We start from the raw sequence: 21025 nt of genomic DNA, 5'->3' as shown, positions 1-21025 counted from the left end.
GCTGCCGCTGCAGGGATCACGTAGTAGTATAGAAGAGGATGGTTCTGGCTCACCTGTTTTTTTTTTCGAAAATTTTCTAAGTATTGGAAATACAAGGGGATGGTTCTGGCTCACCGGTTTTTCCAAATTTTTCTTAGTATTGGAAATTAGCGGAAGATGGTGTATTAGGGGTGAATGCGTTATTAGGGGTAAATGGGGTATTAGTGGTGAATCTGGTAAGTTTTGCGCTTACTTTTTTTAAAAACTTTTTTTGACCCAAGAGGGTGGTGGCTAGGCCTTGGCGGATAATGCTCGAAAAGGTGGCAGATTCTGCTTTTTTTGCACCGAAATTGGCAGAACCATACAAACCTTATGGCGGGCAATTCCTCGAATTCTGCTCCATTTCTTTATCCACATACCAAACATGCATGAAACTTACGAGAAAAAGTACCGAATTCTGCCAATTTTTCTGCCGGCATTATCCGCCAAGCCCTAGTGGTGGCGTTCCTGCGGATGGCGGAAAACTGGGCCTTCGGCCGAGTCTCACGCGAACCGTGATTTTTTGCGCTTGGTTTTGCGCTTACTTTTGCGTTAGTTTCTTGAAATGCACTGTTCGTGACTTGTAGCAATTTATCCAAAACTTTATTGTTAGCTGCTGAAGAAGAACACCACCACACACATCAAAGCAATTGTCTGACTCAAGCTAATAGTCCTAAACTTCTCTTTCTCTGTTCTCCTTTTTACTATTAACACCGCCCTACTGGAAAACATGCAGCGAACAACAAAAACAAGACACAGGGTGTGTATGGAAGACGTACCTACCGACGTGCTGGAAGCAACTCAACCGACTAGAGGCCTCGGCGTCAGCGTTGCAACTCGGCATCAAACACTTCTAGGCAAAAAATAGTGAACGGATTGTGACCGTACAATATAGTGTGCATACTATTATGCATGTGTAGTATCCCTGTCCGACCAATACGGAAGCAGTACGGAACTAATACGGAGCTTGCCTGATGTATATTTAGTGTATCTCCGTATGTAAGCGTACGTCGTCTGCTGCATAAAAGCGGCTGCGCATTTCTGTTTTGATGAAGATTAGATTACTAGTAGATTAGATTAGATAGCAATGAAAGCTAACTCGAAGAAGATGAGATTTTGATAATAACGAGCTATCCAACCTCCAGGTGTGCACCGGAGAGAAAGTCAGTTATTTTTGCCGCTTCTTCTTTCACTAATAATTATATCTCAGGTGTGTACCTGAAAGAAGTAGAATAAAAGTAATTATTGTTGATTTCACCGCGCCTACCACTCGGCTACCCATTACATTGGTGGCAGCCGTGTAGTTTTAAAGAAAACAACGTGATTCGACCCCAGACCCCCATGGCTCAACCCGCTGCAGCTCCCTGCGACGAATCAAGGGAGGGTATTCCCCAAGACCAGCAGCGTTTGATTTTTGCAAGCACGCAGTCGGAAGCAGGAGCCCACTCTTCACTTGGTACTTCACCTCCGTGGTGGAATGGAGATTTTCGTCAACACTCTTCCTGGCTAGACCATCACTCTTTACGTCGCGCAAAGTGATGCTATCGACAATGTGAAGACCACGATTCAAGACGAGGAGGGAGGTCATTTGTCTGACGCCGAGCTAGCCGCTCTGAGTGACCGGCTCAGCCAAGATGAAGATAAAACCTGGCTTGCCCTCCGCCATAGCTCCAGCCGCCGCCGTGGTTACTAACGCTGATTCCAGGTATGGCATTTTCTTTCCTGTCTTCCTTCAGTCTCCCTGTTCTCTTCAGTCTTCCTTTATGCGAGTGTGTGAATCCAGTTTAGTTTGGTAGGCGTCTGATCATGGTGAGCCACGGCTTACCCAGCTAACGTGGGACAATGTGTGTGACAACGCCCCTTATAGCTATAGTGTATTCAGTTCGGTTTTTGAACTGCGATGTTCCTGGCGGGTTGTGCCAGCGTTGTGCAGCAAGAGTGCTGTGGTTTCAGGTCCTATTTGGAGGACAGTTCTTTCCCCTTTTGACCCCGTGAGATCGTGTGAACCTGGTGTGCTTCTACTTTATGATTTGTTATCAGTTCATTTCTTCTGTCTACTCTAAACGTTATCATTTCCGATATATTATTTGCCATCTTCCGGTTGACGCTGTGTTCGTAACTCTTCACTAATTTTTTGAAAACCACGAGGGCGTGATAATCTGTAGGAAGGGAGGGTGTAGTATCCCTGTCCGACCAATACGGAAGCAGTACGGAACTAATACGGAGCTTGCCTGATGTATATTTAGTGTACCTCCGTATGTAAGCGTACGTCGTCTGCTGCATAAAAGCGGCTGCGCATTTCTGTTTTGATGAAGATTAGATTACTAGTAGATTAGATTAGATAGCAATGAAAGCTAACTCGAAGAAGATGAGATTTTGATAATAACGAGCTATCCTACCTCCAGGTGTGCACCGGAGAGAAAGTCAGTTATTTTTGCCGCTTCTTCTTTCACTAATAATAAGGTGTGTACCTGAAAGAAGTAGAATAGAAGTAATTATTGTTGATTTCACCGCGCCTACCACTCGGCTACCCATTACACATGTACATGCGCATGTACGCTTTTTCTTCTTCAAGATAGCCACAAACGGGTCCATCAAGGTGCAAGCGCAGGCAAAAAAGCACAGGAATGCACACAGCGATGGCAGCCGAAGCAGTGGAGGTGGGGCAAGAAATCTGATCAAGGGAATCGGCATCAACACTGCGCATGCAAGTAGTTAGTGCGGGGCAGGTTCTGGTGCACTTTTTGACCTTTGACCTTTGGGCCAAATAAGGCACACTGTGTCGGTCGTGCTCGGTCTGGCCCCGGGACTCCCCCAGGGTTTGACCTTTGACCTTTAGGTTAAATAAGGCACACTGTGTCGGGCGCGCTTGGTCTGGCCCCGGGACTCCCCCAGGGTTTGACCTTTGGCCCTGCCATGCCATAAATGTCATCATGTTCTTTTCCGTGGCGTTTATTGCACCAGGGAGTAGTAAAATACGTACTACTCCCTGATTTGCACATCGTAGATGTGCAGTGAATGACATATTGCGCATGCGCGCATTAGTACGCGGAGCGTGCGACCTTTAGTGGTTTTGCGGAAAAGACGCAGTGCAACACAAGGTGTACTAGTACACGTGCCACTATACTAATGTGTGATAGCCGACTAGTCATGGCCCAAATTTGCTCTGCCCACATCGATATTTTGCCGCATAATTTTGCCACAAACTTTTCGATATTCTGCTTGGCATTTCCTTTCTACGTCGATATTTTGCTTTGGTTTTGCTCGAGATAAAATGAGTTTCAAGGAAAAATCAACAATAATTGTCGCTGATGACGAGGCATTTTTGATTGAGCTCCTGCTGCTGCTCAACTTTCTACAAAAATTGTGGCCATGAGTCTGTTTTGTCCAACTTTCGTGCTTGTTTTCAACTTTGGTGACTGATTGTGTTGAGAAAGTACCTGAGAAGCCTTGGATTTTCTCAAAAGCCCACCAAAACTCGATATTTTGCTCAAAACTTGCCGGCAACTAGCGCATCCGATATTTTGCTCAAAGAATTGCTAGCAAATTTGGGCTATGACTATAGCCGACCTCATATACGATGTACGGGGAGATTTTTCCTCAGTATGTTGTAGGCAGTGCTGGAGGTGACGTGACGATGGCGGAGCCAAGTGCAAAACTATCCAGGCAGCCCAGACAGCCCACCTGGAGTGCCGTGCGTGGTTTTTTGAAAAAGTTTTCTTTGCCAGGTTCAGGCACTGATCCTCTCGTCTTTTTCAGCAGCCATCATGACGAGCTCCGACAGGTTCTGCTCGAGGAGCTTCAGTCTCACCCTTTCAAGGTGGTTTTAGTTTTGAGGGTGGAGATGACACGAGAGTCGGCCACGGGTAGTACGTCTGCCGTCCCGTTTTTTAGAAGTAGACCGGCTCGGATCCTCAGCGAAGGGGACATTGATGGTGCAGTCAAGACGATGGTGGCGAGGATCACTGGTCTTATCGATAAGTGGATGCAGAACGGATCCAACTGGACCGTTTCTCGAGTGAGACAGCTGGATGTGTCGACAGCAAAGTACACTCCTCTTCGAGGTGAGTTTCTGTTCATCCGGCAATGTTTGTTCGAAGCCTGTCGAATTTCTTGTGGAAAGTTGTAGATGTATGTTTTGTACCAGATGTACAGTTTTTCGTGATTGTCGCGAGGGTGTAGTTGTGATGTGGTGTTACTCTGAGCAAAGCCTTCGGTGTATTTTTGTGGTGTTCTGTAGGTGGTGCAGCTGCTATCCCGCCGAAATTAGAAAAAAAGAAGGCCATCATTAACGTAAAGAACAACGATGACAGGTGTTTGATGTGGGCGTTGTTGTCAGCGCTGCACCCCGTCGAACAGAATGCTGAGCGTGCATCCAAGTACACCCAGTATCTTGAGGAGCTGCGGTTCGACGGTGTAATGTTCCCTGCAACGCTCCGTGATGTATCCAAAGTGGAGATACAGAATGGTCTTGCAATCAATGTGTTTGGGTACGAGGGGAATCTGTACCCACTCTATCTCAGCGAGCGACAGGAGACTCCCATCAACCTCCTTCTTCATGACAACCACTTCACATGGATAAAAAACTTCAGTCGTGCATGCGAGAATAAGAACAGACATGCCACACACTATTGCTTCCGATGCCTCTCCGCACACAAAACAGCAGACTCCCTGCAGCATCACAGCGAGAGATGTCAGGTGATGAAGCCTGTGCCAGTAGTCATGCCCACAGCAAAGGACAGCATCCTCAAATATACAAATTTGAAGCACAGGATGGTGGCTCCATATATCATTTACGCTGATACGGAGGCCATCATTGAGCCGATGGAGGAACAGCATGGCAGCAGCACTGTACGCACAGCCCGTCATGTACCATGCAGCATCAGGTATGTTTTGTTGTTGGTGTTGTTTTTGACTAATGTTTGCTGTACTCATGCCTGCACAGTGCTTCCTGTTATTCCTTCTTGTCTTGTTCTCCCCTAATTGTGTTCGTGTTGTAGTATGTGCATTTTGTGTGATTCCATTTTTTCAAAAAAATCACTCATTCTTACTTTCCTTCTTCTTTTATGCTCTTGTAGATATGCTGCCATCCGATCCAACGGTGAAGTCCGTGGCGAGTTTGACGACTGCAGTGAGAATGCCATTCACAACTTTTTCGACAGTCTCAAAGAGTTGGAAGGCAGTATCCAGGAGGATTTGGCTGATATCAAGCCAATTCACATGACGGCAGAACTGGAGCTTGAGTTTCAGAACGCAGTCAACTGCTGGATATGTGATGAAGTACTTGGAGAAGATCGTGTTCGTGATCATGATCATCTCACTGGTAAGTATTAGAATTTTTTGTTTATTTTTGTTGTTTTGCAGTTGTGTGTAGATATGCGCATGATGTGTATAGTGCATTTTCATGTCTTTGTAGCTGTTTGCATCTGTGTTTTATCATGGTGTATTGAATTGTATTGTCTGTGGTATCACCTTCACTGTAGATGTTTACTATGTTTGTGTATTCCCCTCTTTCTGAATATCTGCACAGGCAACTACCGTGGTGCTGCACACTACCAGTGTAATATTCAGCTAAGTATCTACCCAGATCGCCAGATCATTCCGGTTGTGTTTCACAACCTGAAAGGGTACGATGCTCACCACCTCATCGCCCACATTGGTATGACCGAGGTTGAAGAGGTGGAGTACGAGGACTCTAACCAGCGTAAGCGGATTAAGAAGGTTGGTGAGATCAGTGTCATCGCCAACAACATGGAGAAATATATTTCATTCAAGTGGCGTCAGTACCGCTTCATCGACTCCATGGCCTTCTTGAACTCCTCTCTTGACTCGTTGGTGAGCAACACCCCGGAAGATGCGCTCAAGCTTACTCGTACATTGGCCCATCATGACCTTCTCCTGCGTAAGGGTGTCTACCCCTACGAGTACATGGACTCCTTTGCTCGGTTTGATGAGACACAGCTGCCACCTAAATCAGCATTTGAGTCTAGTTTGACTGGAGAAGGTATCAGTGATGCCGACTATGCCCATGCTCAGAACGTATGGCAGGTAAGCAGCTTGTGCCTTCTGTATTGTGCTCTACTTATGACTTTGAATGCTTTTGTGATGTGCTCTACTCATTTTTTTTGTACTCATTGCTCTCTATCTGTGGATGCTTGTGTGCATGTGTGTATGGATGCTTGCGTGTGTGTGTGTGTGCGTTGTTTTTTTGTTTTTCGTTTTGCAGACATTTGAGTGCAGTACAATGGAGGCCTATCATGACCTCTATTTGCAAACAGATGTCTATCTTCTAGCAGATGTCTTTGAGCATTTCCGCAAGACGGCATACAAGACGTATGGGTTGGATCCAGCCCATTACCTTACTCTCCCAGGTATGTTCATCAGTCTTTGTTGTTGTCCAATGTATTCTCTCCTTTAGATGGTGTTCTCTGTTAGTATTCTTGTGCTTTCTTGTCGGTGTATTTATATACTTTTTGCATGGTGTATTGACTTTCGTGTTTGTGTTCTGGTGTGTTGTATGGTGTTATGTAGGATATGCATGGGATGCTCTACTACGGTTCACCCAGATTGAACTGCAGCTGCTCACGGATGTAGACATGCATCTGTTTGTCGAAGCCGGTCTACGTGGGGGCATCTCAATGGCGTCGCAGCGGTACGGCAAGGCCAACAACCCAACGATGGATCAGTACAATTCTGCCGAGCCCACATCATACCTGCTATACCTTGACGCCAACAACCTGTATGGCTGGGCTATGTGCCAGAGTATGCCGACATCCGAGTTTGCCTGGTGTGACAAGAACCTGTCCGAGATACTGGCACACCCTGTAGATTCGAGCACTGGGTTCATTGTGGAGTGTGATCTTGAGGTACCCTCTTCGCTGCACCACTACTTCAATGATTATCCACTCGCACCGGAAGTGATGAGAACATTCTCAGATAAGCTATCACCATACCAACAAGCACTTGTGGAGGAGCTCAAAGTGTCAGCCGTAGATGGAGTCAAGTTGACACCCAGTCTCCTACCCAAGTCCAAATATGTGTTACACTACCGTACACTGCAGCTGTATTCGCGTCTGGGCATGGTGGTGACCGCTGTTCACAAGGTGTTGGGATTTCAGCAGAGTGCCTGGATGGCTCCCTACATCAATCTGAACACTGCACTTCGCACGAGGGCTACAACCGACTTTGAGAAGAGCTTTTACAAGGTAAATGCAACCGTTGTGTGCAGTCTTGTATGTTGTTGTTGGTTGTTGTTGTTGTTGTTGTTTTTGTTGTTGTTTTTGTCGCATGTATGGTGCAAGTGTGACGTGGAGTATGCTAATTGAAAAATACGCTGATGTGAAGGAATGGCATGATATGATTCTCATGTGTCATGTTTGCCTGTTTGTGTGCTGCAGCTGATGAACAACTCAGTCTTTGGCAAGACGATGGAGAACGTTCGTAATCGAATACGCATCGATCTCTTGCGAGAAGAAAGTGAGGAGCAGGTACTGAGGGCAGTGAGCAAGCCTACATATGTGCGGCACGACATTTTCCCGAACGGGCTTGTCGGAATAGAAAAGCAGCACACTGAGATCAAGCTCAACAAGCCGGTCTATGTGGGTATGTCGATACTAGACCTGTCAAAGGTGCACATGTACTCCTTCTACTACGATGTGCTGAAGGAGCAGTACGGTAGCAGAATCCGGCTGTTGTACACCGACACCGACTCTGTTATTGTGCACATAACCACCGGTGATGTTTATGCAGAGATGGATCTGTCTCTGTATGACACCAGCAACTTTCCCACTGACCATCCTCAGTACACTTCTGTCAATAAGAAAGTGGTTGGCAAATTCAAAGATGAGCTTGGTGGGAAATCCATGGTGGAGTTTGTAGGTCTAAGATCGAAGATGTACTCCTACATCGGGCAGGAATCGGCCAAACGGGCCAAGGGTGTGCGGAAGGCAGTCCTGGCAAATACCATCACCCACGAGGACTATGTAGATGCACTGCTCAGTCATCGTGTGTCTTCCAGGCCTATGACGGGTCTCCGATCACATTGCCACGCAGTGTATGAGGAGGTAACCACCAAGGTGGCATTGTCTCCATTCGACTGCAAGCGGTACATACTGGATGATGGCATGGCCACACTTGCATATGGTCACAAGGACATTTAATGGACAGGACCCCACATTGAACATGTTTCATCATTTTCATACAAAACTCCCCGCCGTTCTTCTGTCATTAATTCCTCCTATCTTGGCGTGTGGGGCCGGTTCCAACAATATACATTTTTGTTAAATATTTCAGGCTTGTGCCTCAATCATATTGCAGGATATAGTGCATCGTGCGGTATAATAATCTTCATCGTATCATCAAATATTACCCTACACACTTTGGTTTGCAGTGTGTGCACAGCATAGTCCATATATCATCAAATTGATCAAGTTCAGTAACTGCGGGCATATATTTCCCTAGCTTGAGAAAATGCTTATATACTTGCGTAAATTTATGCTCACAATGATGACATTAAAATGAGATTAACTCTGCCACACATTATATTACCAGACACTGTTGTTGTTGTTGTCGTCATCGTTGTTGTTGTTGTTGTTGGTTGTTGTTGGCTGTTGTTGGCTGTTGTCGGTTGTTGATGGTTGTTGTTGGTTGTTGTTGTTGGTTGTTGTTGTTGGTTGTTGTTGTTGGTTGTTGTTGTTGGTTGTTGTTGTTGGTTGTTGCTGTTGGTTGTTGTTGGTTGTTGTTGTTGTTGGTTGTTGTTTGTTGTTGTTATTGTTGGTTGTTGTTGGTTGTTGTTGTTGGTTGTTGTTGTTGGTTGTTGTTGTTGGTTGTTGTTGGTTGTTGTTGGTTGTTGTTGGTTGTTATTGGTTGTTGTTGGTTGTTGTTGGCTGTTGTTGGTTGTTGTTGTTGGTTGTTGTTGGTTGTTGTTGGTTGTTGTCGGTTGTTGCCGGTTGTTGTTGGTTGTTGTTGGTTGTTGTTGGTTGTTGGTTGTTGTTGTTTGTTGTCCCATGGGACAATGAAACTACAAAGGAAAGTGGCTACTGACGAGGCACCTGTGACCACGCCAATGCCTGAAACTGATGAAGCTGAGGAACGGAGGATCCTTGAGTTGGCCCTTAGCCGACTTGAGCGTGATTAACAGCAGTGTTTACACTCCTCAGCAAATCCCATCAAATCGGAGCACATGTTGACGGGACCTTAGAGTTGGCACTGCTCAGTAATGGCAAAATATTTTAAATGGCCGCCAAGACCTTTCTCAATAGGCGGAAGAGTCACCTGTATGCAATACGTTGTATATGTCATGTGTGTGTATTGTATATGCATTGGGCTCGAGTAACTCAACAGCATTCGCTCAGTAACACTCAACACTTCCACCATCAAATGGGAATACACGTGCTGAAGCTAGCTTAGAATGAGCGTTACTTGGTAATAACAGAATGAACCCGATGACCTACATGTACGTAAACAGGTGGCTAAATCACTGGTACACAAACGCATTCGGCATGAGATAAGCATTTACTCACTCATCAACTGTAATATGTTCCATGCGGTCGCCAGGTGTGTGTCTCTGCTAGGTAAATGGACGGGATAAGGTATTATGTTCAGTTCATGTTCGAGTCCGTTGTAGTTTTGACAGAGATCGAGATGTCACGCTGGTTGCTGAATTTGATGACAGCAACTCAAACCAATAGTGGTCAGGAAGTTGGTCCACGAGCTGCTGTTGTCCAACGGAACGATGATAGTGACGAAGATGAAGCAGAAGAAAGTGTTAAATTTGTTCTCAGGAAGAGGAAGAGAGTGACGACATCATCCTTGCTCCTACCTGTCATGTTGAATCCAGGATTTCTGGGTTTTGTAGGATCGTTGCCACGCTGGTGCTGGTGCCGTCAACGGCACCAGCACAGCCAGGTAGGTGGCACAGAGATTTAAAGCCGGAGACGACGTCAGCTACATTGACCTGGTCTTGGGGAAAGACAATGAACTTAGGGGCAAGTTGCCGGGATGCAGATACACACGCTTGCACGATGTTATGGACTGTAGAAGTACCAATGCGATACTCTTTTGCCAACTGCTGGAATTCCTCGGCATGAGCCATCCATTGGAGGAATATTGCAAGACGTTTTTTCCCAGAGATCACTTGCGCAAGTGCGTCGTCTGACAATCAATGGTATCTTTGACCAAATCGTGACAGCAAGAAATGTGCATTTGGTCACTCGAAACTTTTCGATGAACCTCTCATCTTCGACACCTTGGAAGTCTTGTCCAAGTCTACTCCATGTCCCCAAGATCTCTTTTTCCCAAACACCATCGTCGTCGCCGTCGGCTCATGCTGATTGTTGTTGTTGGTTGTTGTTGGTTGTTGTCGGTTGTTGCCGGTTGTTGTTGGTTGTTGTTGGTTGTTGTTGGTTGTTGGTTGTTGTTGTTTGTTGTCCCATGGGACAATGAAACTACAAAGGAAAGTGGCTACTGACGAGGCACCTGTGACCACGCCAATGCCTGAAACTGATGAAGCTGAGGAACGGAGGATCCTTGAGTTGGCCCTTAGCCGACTTGAGCGTGATTAACAGCAGTGTTTACACTCCTCAGCAAATCCCATCAAATCGGAGCACATGTTGACGGGACCTTAGAGTTGGCACTGCTCAGTAATGGCAAAATATTTTAAATGGCCGCCAAGACCTTTCTCAATAGGCGGAAGAGTCACCTGTATGCAATACGTTGTATATGTCATGTGTGTGTATTGTATATGCATTGGGCTCGAGTAACTCAACAGCATTCGCTCAGTAACACTCAACACTTCCACCATCAAATGGGAATACACGTGCTGAAGCTAGCTTAGAATGAGCGTTACTTGGTAATAACAGAATGAACCCGATGACCTACATGTACGTAAACAGGTGGCTAAATCACTGGTACACAAACGCATTCGGCATGAGATAAGCATTTACTCACTCATCAACTGTAATATGTTCCATGCGGTCGCCAGGTGTGTGTCTCTGCTAGGTAAATGGACGGGATAAGGTATTATGTTCAGTTCATGTTCGAGTCCGTTGTAGTTTTGACAGAGATCGAGATGTCACGCTGGTTGCTGAATTTGATGACAGCAACTCAAACCAATAGTGGTCAGGAAGTTGGTCCACGAGCTGCTGTTGTCCAACGGAACGATGATAGTGACGAAGATGAAGCAGAAGAAAGTGTTAAATTTGTTCTCAGGAAGAGGAAGAGAGTGACGACATCATCCTTGCTCCTACCTGTCATGTTGAATCCAGGATTTCTGGGTTTTGTAGGATCGTTGCCACGCTGGTGCTGGTGCCGTCAACGGCACCAGCACAGCCAGGTAGGTGGCACAGAGATTTAAAGCCGGAGACGACGTCAGCTACATTGACCTGGTCTTGGGGAAAGACAATGAACTTAGGGGCAAGTTGCCGGGATGCAGATACACACGCTTGCACGATGTTATGGACTGTAGAAGTACCAATGCGATACTCTTTTGCCAACTGCTGGAATTCCTCGGCATGAGCCATCCATTGGAGGAATATTGCAAGACGTTTTTTCCCAGAGATCACTTGCGCAAGTGCGTCGTCTGACAATCAATGGTATCTTTGACCAAATCGTGACAGCAAGAAATGTGCATTTGGTCACTCGAAACTTTTCGATGAACCTCTCATCTTCGACACCTTGGAAGTCTTGTCCAAGTCTACTCCATGTCCCCAAGATCTCTTTTTCCCAAACACCATCGTCGTCGCCGTCGGCTCATGCTGATGGCGACGATGATGGTGTTTGGGAAAAAGAGATCTTGGGGACATGGAGTAGACTTGGACAAGACTTCCAAGGTGTCGAAGATGAGAGGTTCATCGAAAAGTTTCGAGTGACCAAATGCACATTTCTTGCTGTCACGATTTGGTCAAAGATACCATTGATTGTCAGACGACGCACTTGCGCAAGTGATCTCTGGGAAAAAACGTCTTGCAATATTCCTCCAATGGATGGCTCATGCCGAGGAATTCCAGCAGTTGGCAAAAGAGTATCGCATTGGTACTTCTACAGTCCATAACATCGTGCAAGCGTGTGTATCTGCATCCCGGCAACTTGCCCCTAAGTTCATTGTCTTTCCCCAAGACCAGGTCAATGTAGCTGACGTCGTCTCCGGCTTTAAATCTCTGTGCCACCTACCTGGCTGTGCTGGTGCCGTTGACGGCACCAGCACCAGCGTGGCAACGATCCTACAAAACCCAGAAATCCTGGATTCAACATGACAGGTAGGAGCAAGGATGATGTCGTCACTCTCTTCCTCTTCCTGAGAACAAATTTAACACTTTCTTCTGCTTCATCTTCGTCACTATCATCGTTCCGTTGGACAACAGCAGCTCGTGGACCAACTTCCTGACCACTATTGGTTTGAGTTGCCGTCATCAAATTCAGCAACCAGCGTGACATCTCGATCTCTGTCAAAACTACAACGGACTCGAACATGAACTGAACATAATACCTTATCCCGTCCATTTACCTAGCAGAGACACACACCTGGCGACCGCATGGAACATATTACAGTTGATGAGTGAGTAAATGCTTATCTCATGCCGAATGCGTTTGTGTACCAGTGATTTAGCCACCTGTTTACGTACATGTAGGTCATCGGGTTCATTCTGTTATTACCAAGTAACGCTCATTCTAAGCTAGCTTCAGCACGTGTATTCCCATTTGATGGTGGAAGTGTTGAGTGTTACTGAGCGAATGCTGTTGAGTTACTCGAGCCCAATGCATATACAATACACACACATGACATATACAACGTATTGCATACAGGTGACTCTTCCGCCTATTGAGAAAGGTCTTGGCGGCCATTTAAAATATTTTGCCATTACTGAGCAGTGCCAACTCTAAGGTCCCGTCAACATGTGCTCCGATTTGATGGGATTTGCTGAGGAGTGTAAACACTGCTGTTAATCACGCTCAAGTCGGCTAAGGGCCAACTCAAGGATCCTCCGTTCCTCAGCTTCATCAGTTTCAGGCATTGGCGTGGTCACAGGTGCCTCGTCAGTAGCCACTTTCCTTTGTAGTTTCATTGTCCCATGGGACAACAAACAACAACAACCAACAACCAACAACAACCAACAACAACCAACAACAACCAACAACAACCGACAACAACCAACAACAGCAACCAGCAACAACAACAACCAGCAACAACAGCCAACAACAACAACCAACAACAACCGACAACAACCGACAACAGCCAACAACAACAACCAACAACAACAACCAACAACAGCAACCAGCAACAACAACCAACAACAACAACCAGCAACAACAGCCAACAACAACAACCAACAACAACCAACAACAACCGACAACAACCAACAACAACAACCAACAACCAACAACAACCAACAACAACAACCAACAACAACCAACAACAAACAACAACAACAAACAACAACAACTAACAACAACCGACAACAACCAACAACAGCAACCAACAACAACAACCAACAACAACAACCAACAACAACAACCAGCAACAACAGCCAACAACAACCAACAACAACCAACAACAACCGGCAACAACCGACAACAACCAACAACAACCAACAACAACAACCAACAACAACCAACAACAAACAACAACCAACAACAAACAACAACCAACAACAACAACCAACAACAGCCAACAACAACCAACAACAACCAACAACAAACAACAACAACCAATAACAACCAACAACAACCAACAACAACCAACAACAACCAACAACAACAACCAACAACAACAACCAACAACAACCAACAATAACAACAACAAACAACAACCAACAACAACAACCAACAGCAACAACCAACAACAACAACCAACAACAACAACCAACAACAACAACCAACAACAACAACCAACAACAACCATCAACAACCGACAACAGCCAACAACAGCCAACAACAACCAACAACAACAACAACAACGATGACGACAACAACAACAACAGTGTCTGGTAATATAATGTGTGGCAGAGTTAATCTCATTTTAATGTCATCATTGTGAGCATAAATTTACGCAAGTATATAAGCATTTTCTCAAGCTAGGGAAATATATGCCCGCAGTTACTGAACTTGATCAATTTGATGATATATGGACTATGCTGTGCACACACTGCAAACCAAAGTGTGTAGGGTAATATTTGATGATACGATGAAGATTATTATACCGCACGATGCACTATATCCTGCAATATGATTGAGGCACAAGCCTGAAATATTTAACAAAAATGTATATTGTTGGAACCGGCCCCACACGCCAAGATAGGAGGAATTAATGACAGAAGAACGGCGGGGAGTTTTGTATGAAAATGATGAAACATGTTCAATGTGGGGTCCTGTCCATTAAATGTCCTTGTGACCATATGCAAGTGTGGCCATGCCATCATCCAGTATGTACCGCTTGCAGTCGAATGGAGACAATGCCACCTTGGTGGTTACCTCCTCATACACTGCGTGGCAATGTGATCGGAGACCCGTCATAGGCCTGGAAGACACACGATGACTGAGCAGTGCATCTACATAGTCCTCGTGGGTGATGGTATTTGCCAGGACTGCCTTCCGCACACCCTTGGCCCGTTTGGCCGATTCCTGCCCGATGTAGGAGTACATCTTCGATCTTAGACCTACAAACTCCACCATGGATTTCCCACCAAGCTCATCTTTGAATTTGCCAACCACTTTCTTATTGACAGAAGTGTACTGAGGATGGTCAGTGGGAAAGTTGCTGGTGTCATACAGAGACAGATCCATCTCTGCATAAACATCACCGGTGGTTATGTGCACAATAACAGAGTCGGTGTCGGTGTACAACAGCCGGATTCTGCTACCGTACTGCTCCTTCAGCACATCGTAGTAGAAGGAGTACATGTGCACCTTTGACAGGTCTAGTATCGACATACCCACATAGACCGGCTTGTTGAGCTTGATCTCAGTGTGCTGCTTTTCTATTCCGACAAGCCCGTTCGGGAAAATGTCGTGCCGCACATATGTAGGCTTGCTCACTGCCCTCAGTACCTGCTCCTCACTTTCTTCTCGCAAGAGATCGATGCGTATTCGATTACGAACGTTCTCCATCGTCTTGCCAAAGACTGAGTTGTTCATCAGCTGCAGCACACAAACAGGCAAACATGACACATGAGAATCATATCATGCCATTCCTTCACATCAGCGTATTTTTCAATTAGCATACTCCACGTCACACTTGCACCATACATGCGACAAAAACAACAACAAAAACAACAACAACAACAACAACCAACAACAACATACAAGACTGCACACAACGGTTGCATTTACCTTGTAAAAGCTCTTCTCAAAGTCGGTTGTAGCCCTCGTGCGAAGTGCAGTGTTCAGATTGATGTAGGGAGCCATCCAGGCACTCTGCTGAAATCCCAACACCTTGTGAACAGCGGTCACCACCATGCCCAGACGCGAATACAGCTGCAGTGTACGGTAGTGTAACACATATTTGGACTTGGGTAGGAGACTGGGTGTCAACTTGACTCCATCTACGGCTGACACTTTGAGCTCCTCCACAAGTGCTTGTTGGTATGGTGATAGCTTATCTGAGAATGTTCTCATCACTTCCGGTGCGAGTGGATAATCATTGAAGTAGTGGTGCAGCGAAGAGGGTACCTCAAGATCACACTCCACAATGAACCCAGTGCTCGAATCTACAGGGTGTGCCAGTATCTCGGACAGGTTCTTGTCACACCAGGCAAACTCGGATGTCGGCATACTCTGGCACATAGCCCAGCCATACAGGTTGTTGGCGTCAAGGTATAGCAGGTATGATGTGGGCTCGGCAGAATTGTACTGATCCATCGTTGGGTTGTTGGCCTTGCCGTACCGCTGCGACGCCATTGAGATGCCCCCACGTAGACCGGCTTCGACAAACAGATGCATGTCTACATCCGTGAGCAGCTGCAGTTCAATCTGGGTGAACCGTAGTAGAGCATCCCATGCATATCCTACATAACACCATACAACACACCAGAACACAAACACGAAAGTCAATACACCATGCAAAAAGTATATAAATACACCGACAAGAAAGCACAAGAATACTAACAGAGAACACCATCTAAAGGAGAGAATACATTGGACAACAACAAAGACTGATGAACATACCTGGGAGAGTAAGGTAATGGGCTGGATCCAACCCATACGTCTTGTATGCCGTCTTGCGGAAATGCTCAAAGACATCTGCTAGAAGATAGACATCTGTTTGCAAATAGAGGTCATGATAGGCCTCCATTGTACTGCACTCAAATGTCTGCAAAACGAAAAACAAAAAAACAACGCACACACACACACACGCAAGCATCCATACACACATGCACACAAGCATCCACAGATAGAGAGCAATGAGTACAAAAAAAATGAGTAGAGCACATCACAAAAGCATTCAAAGTCATAAGTAGAGCACAATACAGAAGGCACAAGCTGCTTACCTGCCATACGTTCTGAGCATGGGCATAGTCGGCATCACTGATACCTTCTCCAGTCAAACTAGACTCAAATGCTGATTTAGGTGGCAGCTGTGTCTCATCAAACCGAGCAAAGGAGTCCATGTACTCGTAGGGGTAGACACCCTTACGCAGGAGAAGGTCATGATGGGCCAATGTACGAGTAAGCTTGAGCGCATCTTCCGGGGTGTTGCTCACCAACGAGTCAAGAGAGGAGTTCAAGAAGGCCATGGAGTCGATGAAGCGGTACTGACGCCACTTGAATGAAATATATTTCTCCATGTTGTTGGCGATGACACTGATCTCACCAACCTTCTTAATCCGCTTACGCTGGTTAGAGTCCTCGTACTCCACCTCTTCAACCTCGGTCATACCAATGTGGGCGATGAGGTGGTGAGCATCGTACCCTTTCAGGTTGTGAAACACAACCGGAATGATCTGGCGATCTGGGTAGATACTTAGCTGAATATTACACTGGTAGTGTGCAGCACCACGGTAGTTGCCTGTGCAGATATTCAGAAAGAGGGGAATACACAAACATAGTAAACATCTACAGTGAAGGTGATACCACAGACAATACAATTCAATACACCATGATAAAACACAGATGCAAACAGCTACAAAGACATGAAAATGCACTATACACATCATGCGCATATCTACACACAACTGCAAAACAACAAAAATAAACAAAAAATTCTAATACTTACCAGTGAGATGATCATGATCACGAACACGATCTTCTCCAAGTACTTCATCACATATCCAGCAGTTGACTGCGTTCTGAAACTCAAGCTCCAGTTCTGCCGTCATGTGAATTGGCTTGATATCAGCCAAATCCTCCTGGATACTGCCTTCCAACTCTTTGAGACTGTCGAAAAAGTTGTGAATGGCATTCTCACTGCAGTCGTCAAACTCGCCACGGACTTCACCGTTGGATCGGATGGCAGCATATCTACAAGAGCATAAAAGAAGAAGGAAAGTAAGAATGAGTGATTTTTTTGAAAAAATGGAATCACACAAAATGCACATACTACAACACGAACACAATTAGGGGAGAACAAGACAAGAAGGAATAACAGGAAGCACTGTGCAGGCATGAGTACAGCAAACATTAGTCAAAAACAACACCAACAACAAAACATACCTGATGCTGCATGGTACATGACGGGCTGTGCGTACAGTGCTGCTGCCATGCTGTTCCTCCATCGGCTCAATGATGGCCTCCGTATCAGCGTAAATGATATATGGAGCCACCATCCTGTGCTTCAAATTTGTATATTTGAGGATGCTGTCCTTTGCTGTGGGCATGACTACTGGCACAGGCTTCATCACCTGACATCTCTCGCTGTGATGCTGCAGGGAGTCTGCTGTTTTGTGTGCGGAGAGGCATCGGAAGCAATAGTGTGTGGCATGTCTGTTCTTATTCTCGCATGCACGACTGAAGTTTTTTATCCATGTGAAGTGGTTGTCATGAAGAAGGAGGTTGATGGGAGTCTCCTGTCGCTCGCTGAGATAGAGTGGGTACAGATTCCCCTCGTACCCAAACACATTGATTGCAAGACCATTCTGTATCTCCACTTTGGATACATCACGGAGCGTTGCAGGGAACATTACACCGTCGAACCGCAGCTCCTCAAGATACTGGGTGTACTTGGATGCACGCTCAGCATTCTGTTCGACGGGGTGCAGCGCTGACAACAACGCCCACATCAAACACCTGTCATCGTTGTTCTTTACGTTAATGATGGCCTTCTTTTTTTCTAATTTCGGCGGGATAGCAGCTGCACCACCTACAGAACACCACAAAAATACACCGAAGGCTTTGCTCAGAGTAACACCACATCACAACTACACCCTCGCGACAATCACGAAAAACTGTACATCTGGTACAAAACATACATCTACAACTTTCCACAAGAAATTCGACAGGCTTCGAACAAACATTGCCGGATGAACAGAAACTCACCTCGAAGAGGAGTGTACTTTGCTGTCGACACATCCAGCTGTCTCACTCGAGAAACGGTCCAGTTGGATCCGTTCTGCATCCACTTATCGATAAGACCAGTGATCCTCGCCACCATCGTCTTGACTGCACCATCAATGTCCCCTTCGCTGAGGATCCGAGCCGGTCTACTTCTAAAAAACGGGACGGCAGACGTACTACCCGTGGCCGACTCTCGTGTCATCTCCACCCTCAAAACTAAAACCACCTTGAAAGGGTGAGACTGAAGCTCCTCGAGCAGAACCTGTCGGAGCTCGTCATGATGGCTGCTGAAAAAGACGAGAGGATCAGTGCCTGAACCTGGCAAAGAAAACTTTTTCAAAAAACCACGCACGGCACTCCAGGTGGGCTGTCTGGGCTGCCTGGATAGTTTTGCACTTGGCTCCGCCATCGTCACGTCACCTCCAGCACTGCCTACAACATACTGAGGAAAAATCTCCCCGTACATCGTATATGAGGTCGGCTATCACACATTAGTATAGTGGCACGTGTACTAGTACACCTTGTGTTGCACTGCGTCTTTTCCGCAAAACCACTAAAGGTCGCACGCTCCGCGTACTAATGCGCGCATGCGCAATATGTCATTCACTGCACATCTACGATGTGCAAATCAGGGAGTAGTACGTATTTTACTACTCCCTGGTGCAATAAACGCCACGGAAAAGAACATGATGACATTTATGGCATGGCAGGGCCAAAGGTCAAACCCTGGGGGAGTCCCGGGGCCAGACCAAGCGCGCCCGACACAGTGTGCCTTATTTAACCTAAAGGTCAAAGGTCAAACCCTGGGGAGTCCCGGGGCCAGACCGAGCACGACCGACACAGTGTGCCTTATTTGGCCCAAAGGTCAAAGGTCAAAAAGTGCACCAGAACCTGCCCCGCACTAACTACTCATGCACGCCAAACCAAAGCGGAATCGACAAAATAGTGCCATGCATTAGTCTTATGTATCACTGCATTATCTTCATTACAAAAAAATTCAACTAAAAAAAGCCGCTAACGTGGGAATACAAATATATTTTCTACAGAAAGCGAGCAGAACTAGAAGCTGCAACATGGTAATAGCTGATGTTGACACCACATTCTACCCCACAAAACAGTCACATATCGCTAAAAGCGCTACTTTTAGGAAATAGCCGTTAGCCATGACAACTATCAAACACAGGAAATAGCTGCTAATAGCATGAGTGGGAGTAGATGATACGGTTATAGTCACTATATTCCAGCTGCCAACACTGGCAAATGTCATTAAAATCCCTAGCAATGAAAATTTTCAGACGCGGTAATAGCCGCTAGCAACGTGTGCATCAGAAGCTAATATTATGGTTTTAGACGCCAAATTCCTGCAACTAGGGAGGTTTCGCTCTACGGAATTACGTATGAAAATAACGTATGAACTGCACGGAATTTTCATACGTAAAAATCAAAGCTGTTGGGTTTCGCTCTACGTGATTTCTCCACGACTGCTAAACGTGCGTTGTTGCTTTGGAGACGCGTTGGCTGCATGCGCCCACCGTATGCACCATGAACCGAAACCGCGTTTTCCATGATATTATGCACGTGGTGTACGGTGTGTGAACGTTGTGTTTCGCGCGGCTTGAATGTTGCCATGGACAAATGCGGAAGATGCGAAAAAATATTTCAAAAAGTCCTACGGAGGACCCAACGTAGGAAAGAGCTTTCCTACGGAAATCCGTAGAGAGATTTACGTATGAAAGTTGCCCTCGCTCCCCGGCGCGTACGACATACGGATTTTCATACGTAATTACGTAGAGCGAAACCTCCCTACTACCACTTGCAGATGCCGGTAACATAAGAATTAGGCGCAGGGGATGACAATCTGCATTTATTGCAATAGCCGCTAAGCACACCAGTACTAGACCCAACATGATTTTAACCGCCATTTTCTGACCACCCACGCTGGTAAGTATCATTAACACTGGATATGGTCGCTTATAATGAAAGTCCACTGCGGTAGCAATAGCCACTATCAACACTGGAATAGACATCCATTAATCGTAGTTTCTCCGCTACCAGTATTTTAGTTTATCAATACCGGTAGTAGTTAGTCTCCTACAACTTACTTGAAATATGTTAGCATCTCTTCAGTCTTACTCATACCGGGCTGCAGTGAGGGAAATACTAGAAACTACAGTATGTAAAGGGTATTAGACCAGAGGTAATCAGTATACGGTGTTGGCCTTGTGGTTCATTGCTGCGATTTCGGAGCAGAGGATCGCGGGTTCAATCCCCGTGTGCGCCGCCACTCTGGTCAGTTTAAAGCAGGCCTGAAGAGGGTGTGGTCGAAAGATCCGGCCGGTATCCGGTTGGATTTGGTACAAGATCTGGTTCATCAGTGCTTACGCGCTCACACTGCGACCAAAACCAGCGTCCATGCGGCCATGCGGCCAAGTTGCATGGCAACGGCATGAACTTGACCAAAACGTCGCGGCCACGTTTCAAATCGTGACCGCGACCTCCAGAGGGGGGTGCCACGACTTGGCGG

The 21025-nt window shown here is 46.1% G+C and overlaps 2 protein-coding genes across 4 annotated transcripts; one reads left to right on the top strand and one right to left on the bottom strand.

The window, feature by feature from the left end:
- The first annotated feature begins 3654 nt into the window (after positions 1-3654).
- Positions 3655-8550, top strand: LOC135830648 (uncharacterized). 2 transcript variants are annotated; one of them, XM_065342879.1, is made up of 7 exons: positions 3655-4082; positions 4259-4904; positions 5097-5341; positions 5549-6066; positions 6245-6389; positions 6550-7223; positions 7416-8550. In XM_065342879.1, the coding sequence occupies exons 1-7, from the start codon at positions 3656-3658 to the stop codon at positions 8175-8177; spliced, it is 3417 nt and encodes a 1138-aa protein (XP_065198951.1). In that variant the 5' UTR covers position 3655; the 3' UTR covers positions 8178-8550. The 2 variants fall into 2 exon arrangements, with proteins under 2 accessions (XP_065198951.1, XP_065198952.1); XM_065342880.1 differs by lacking the exon at positions 3655-4082 and having other exon boundaries at positions 4728-4904; positions 5126-5341.
- Positions 8551-14015: 5465 nt separating this feature from the next.
- On the bottom strand, positions 14016-19054 carry LOC135830647 (uncharacterized). Of its 2 annotated transcripts, XM_065342877.1 has the most exons (7): positions 18484-19054; positions 17662-18307; positions 17225-17469; positions 16500-17017; positions 16177-16321; positions 15343-16016; positions 14016-15150 (listed from the first exon to the last, which is right to left on the bottom strand). In XM_065342877.1, exons 1-7 carry the CDS (start codon positions 18965-18967, stop codon positions 14389-14391), a joined length of 3474 nt encoding a protein of 1157 aa, XP_065198949.1. In that variant the 5' UTR covers positions 18968-19054; the 3' UTR covers positions 14016-14388. The 2 variants fall into 2 exon arrangements, with proteins under 2 accessions (XP_065198949.1, XP_065198950.1); XM_065342878.1 differs by lacking the exon at positions 18484-19054 and having other exon boundaries at positions 17225-17440; positions 17662-17838.
- Positions 19055-21025: the final 1971 nt, after the last annotated feature.

This window comes from Sycon ciliatum, unplaced genomic scaffold, assembly GCF_964019385.1.
Source record: "Sycon ciliatum unplaced genomic scaffold, ocSycCili1.1 SCAFFOLD_403, whole genome shotgun sequence".
NCBI lineage: Eukaryota > Metazoa > Porifera > Calcarea > Leucosolenida > Sycettidae > Sycon > Sycon ciliatum.
The sequence above is the reverse complement of the archived record's forward strand: the minus strand, read 5'-3'. Positions and strand labels throughout refer to the sequence as shown.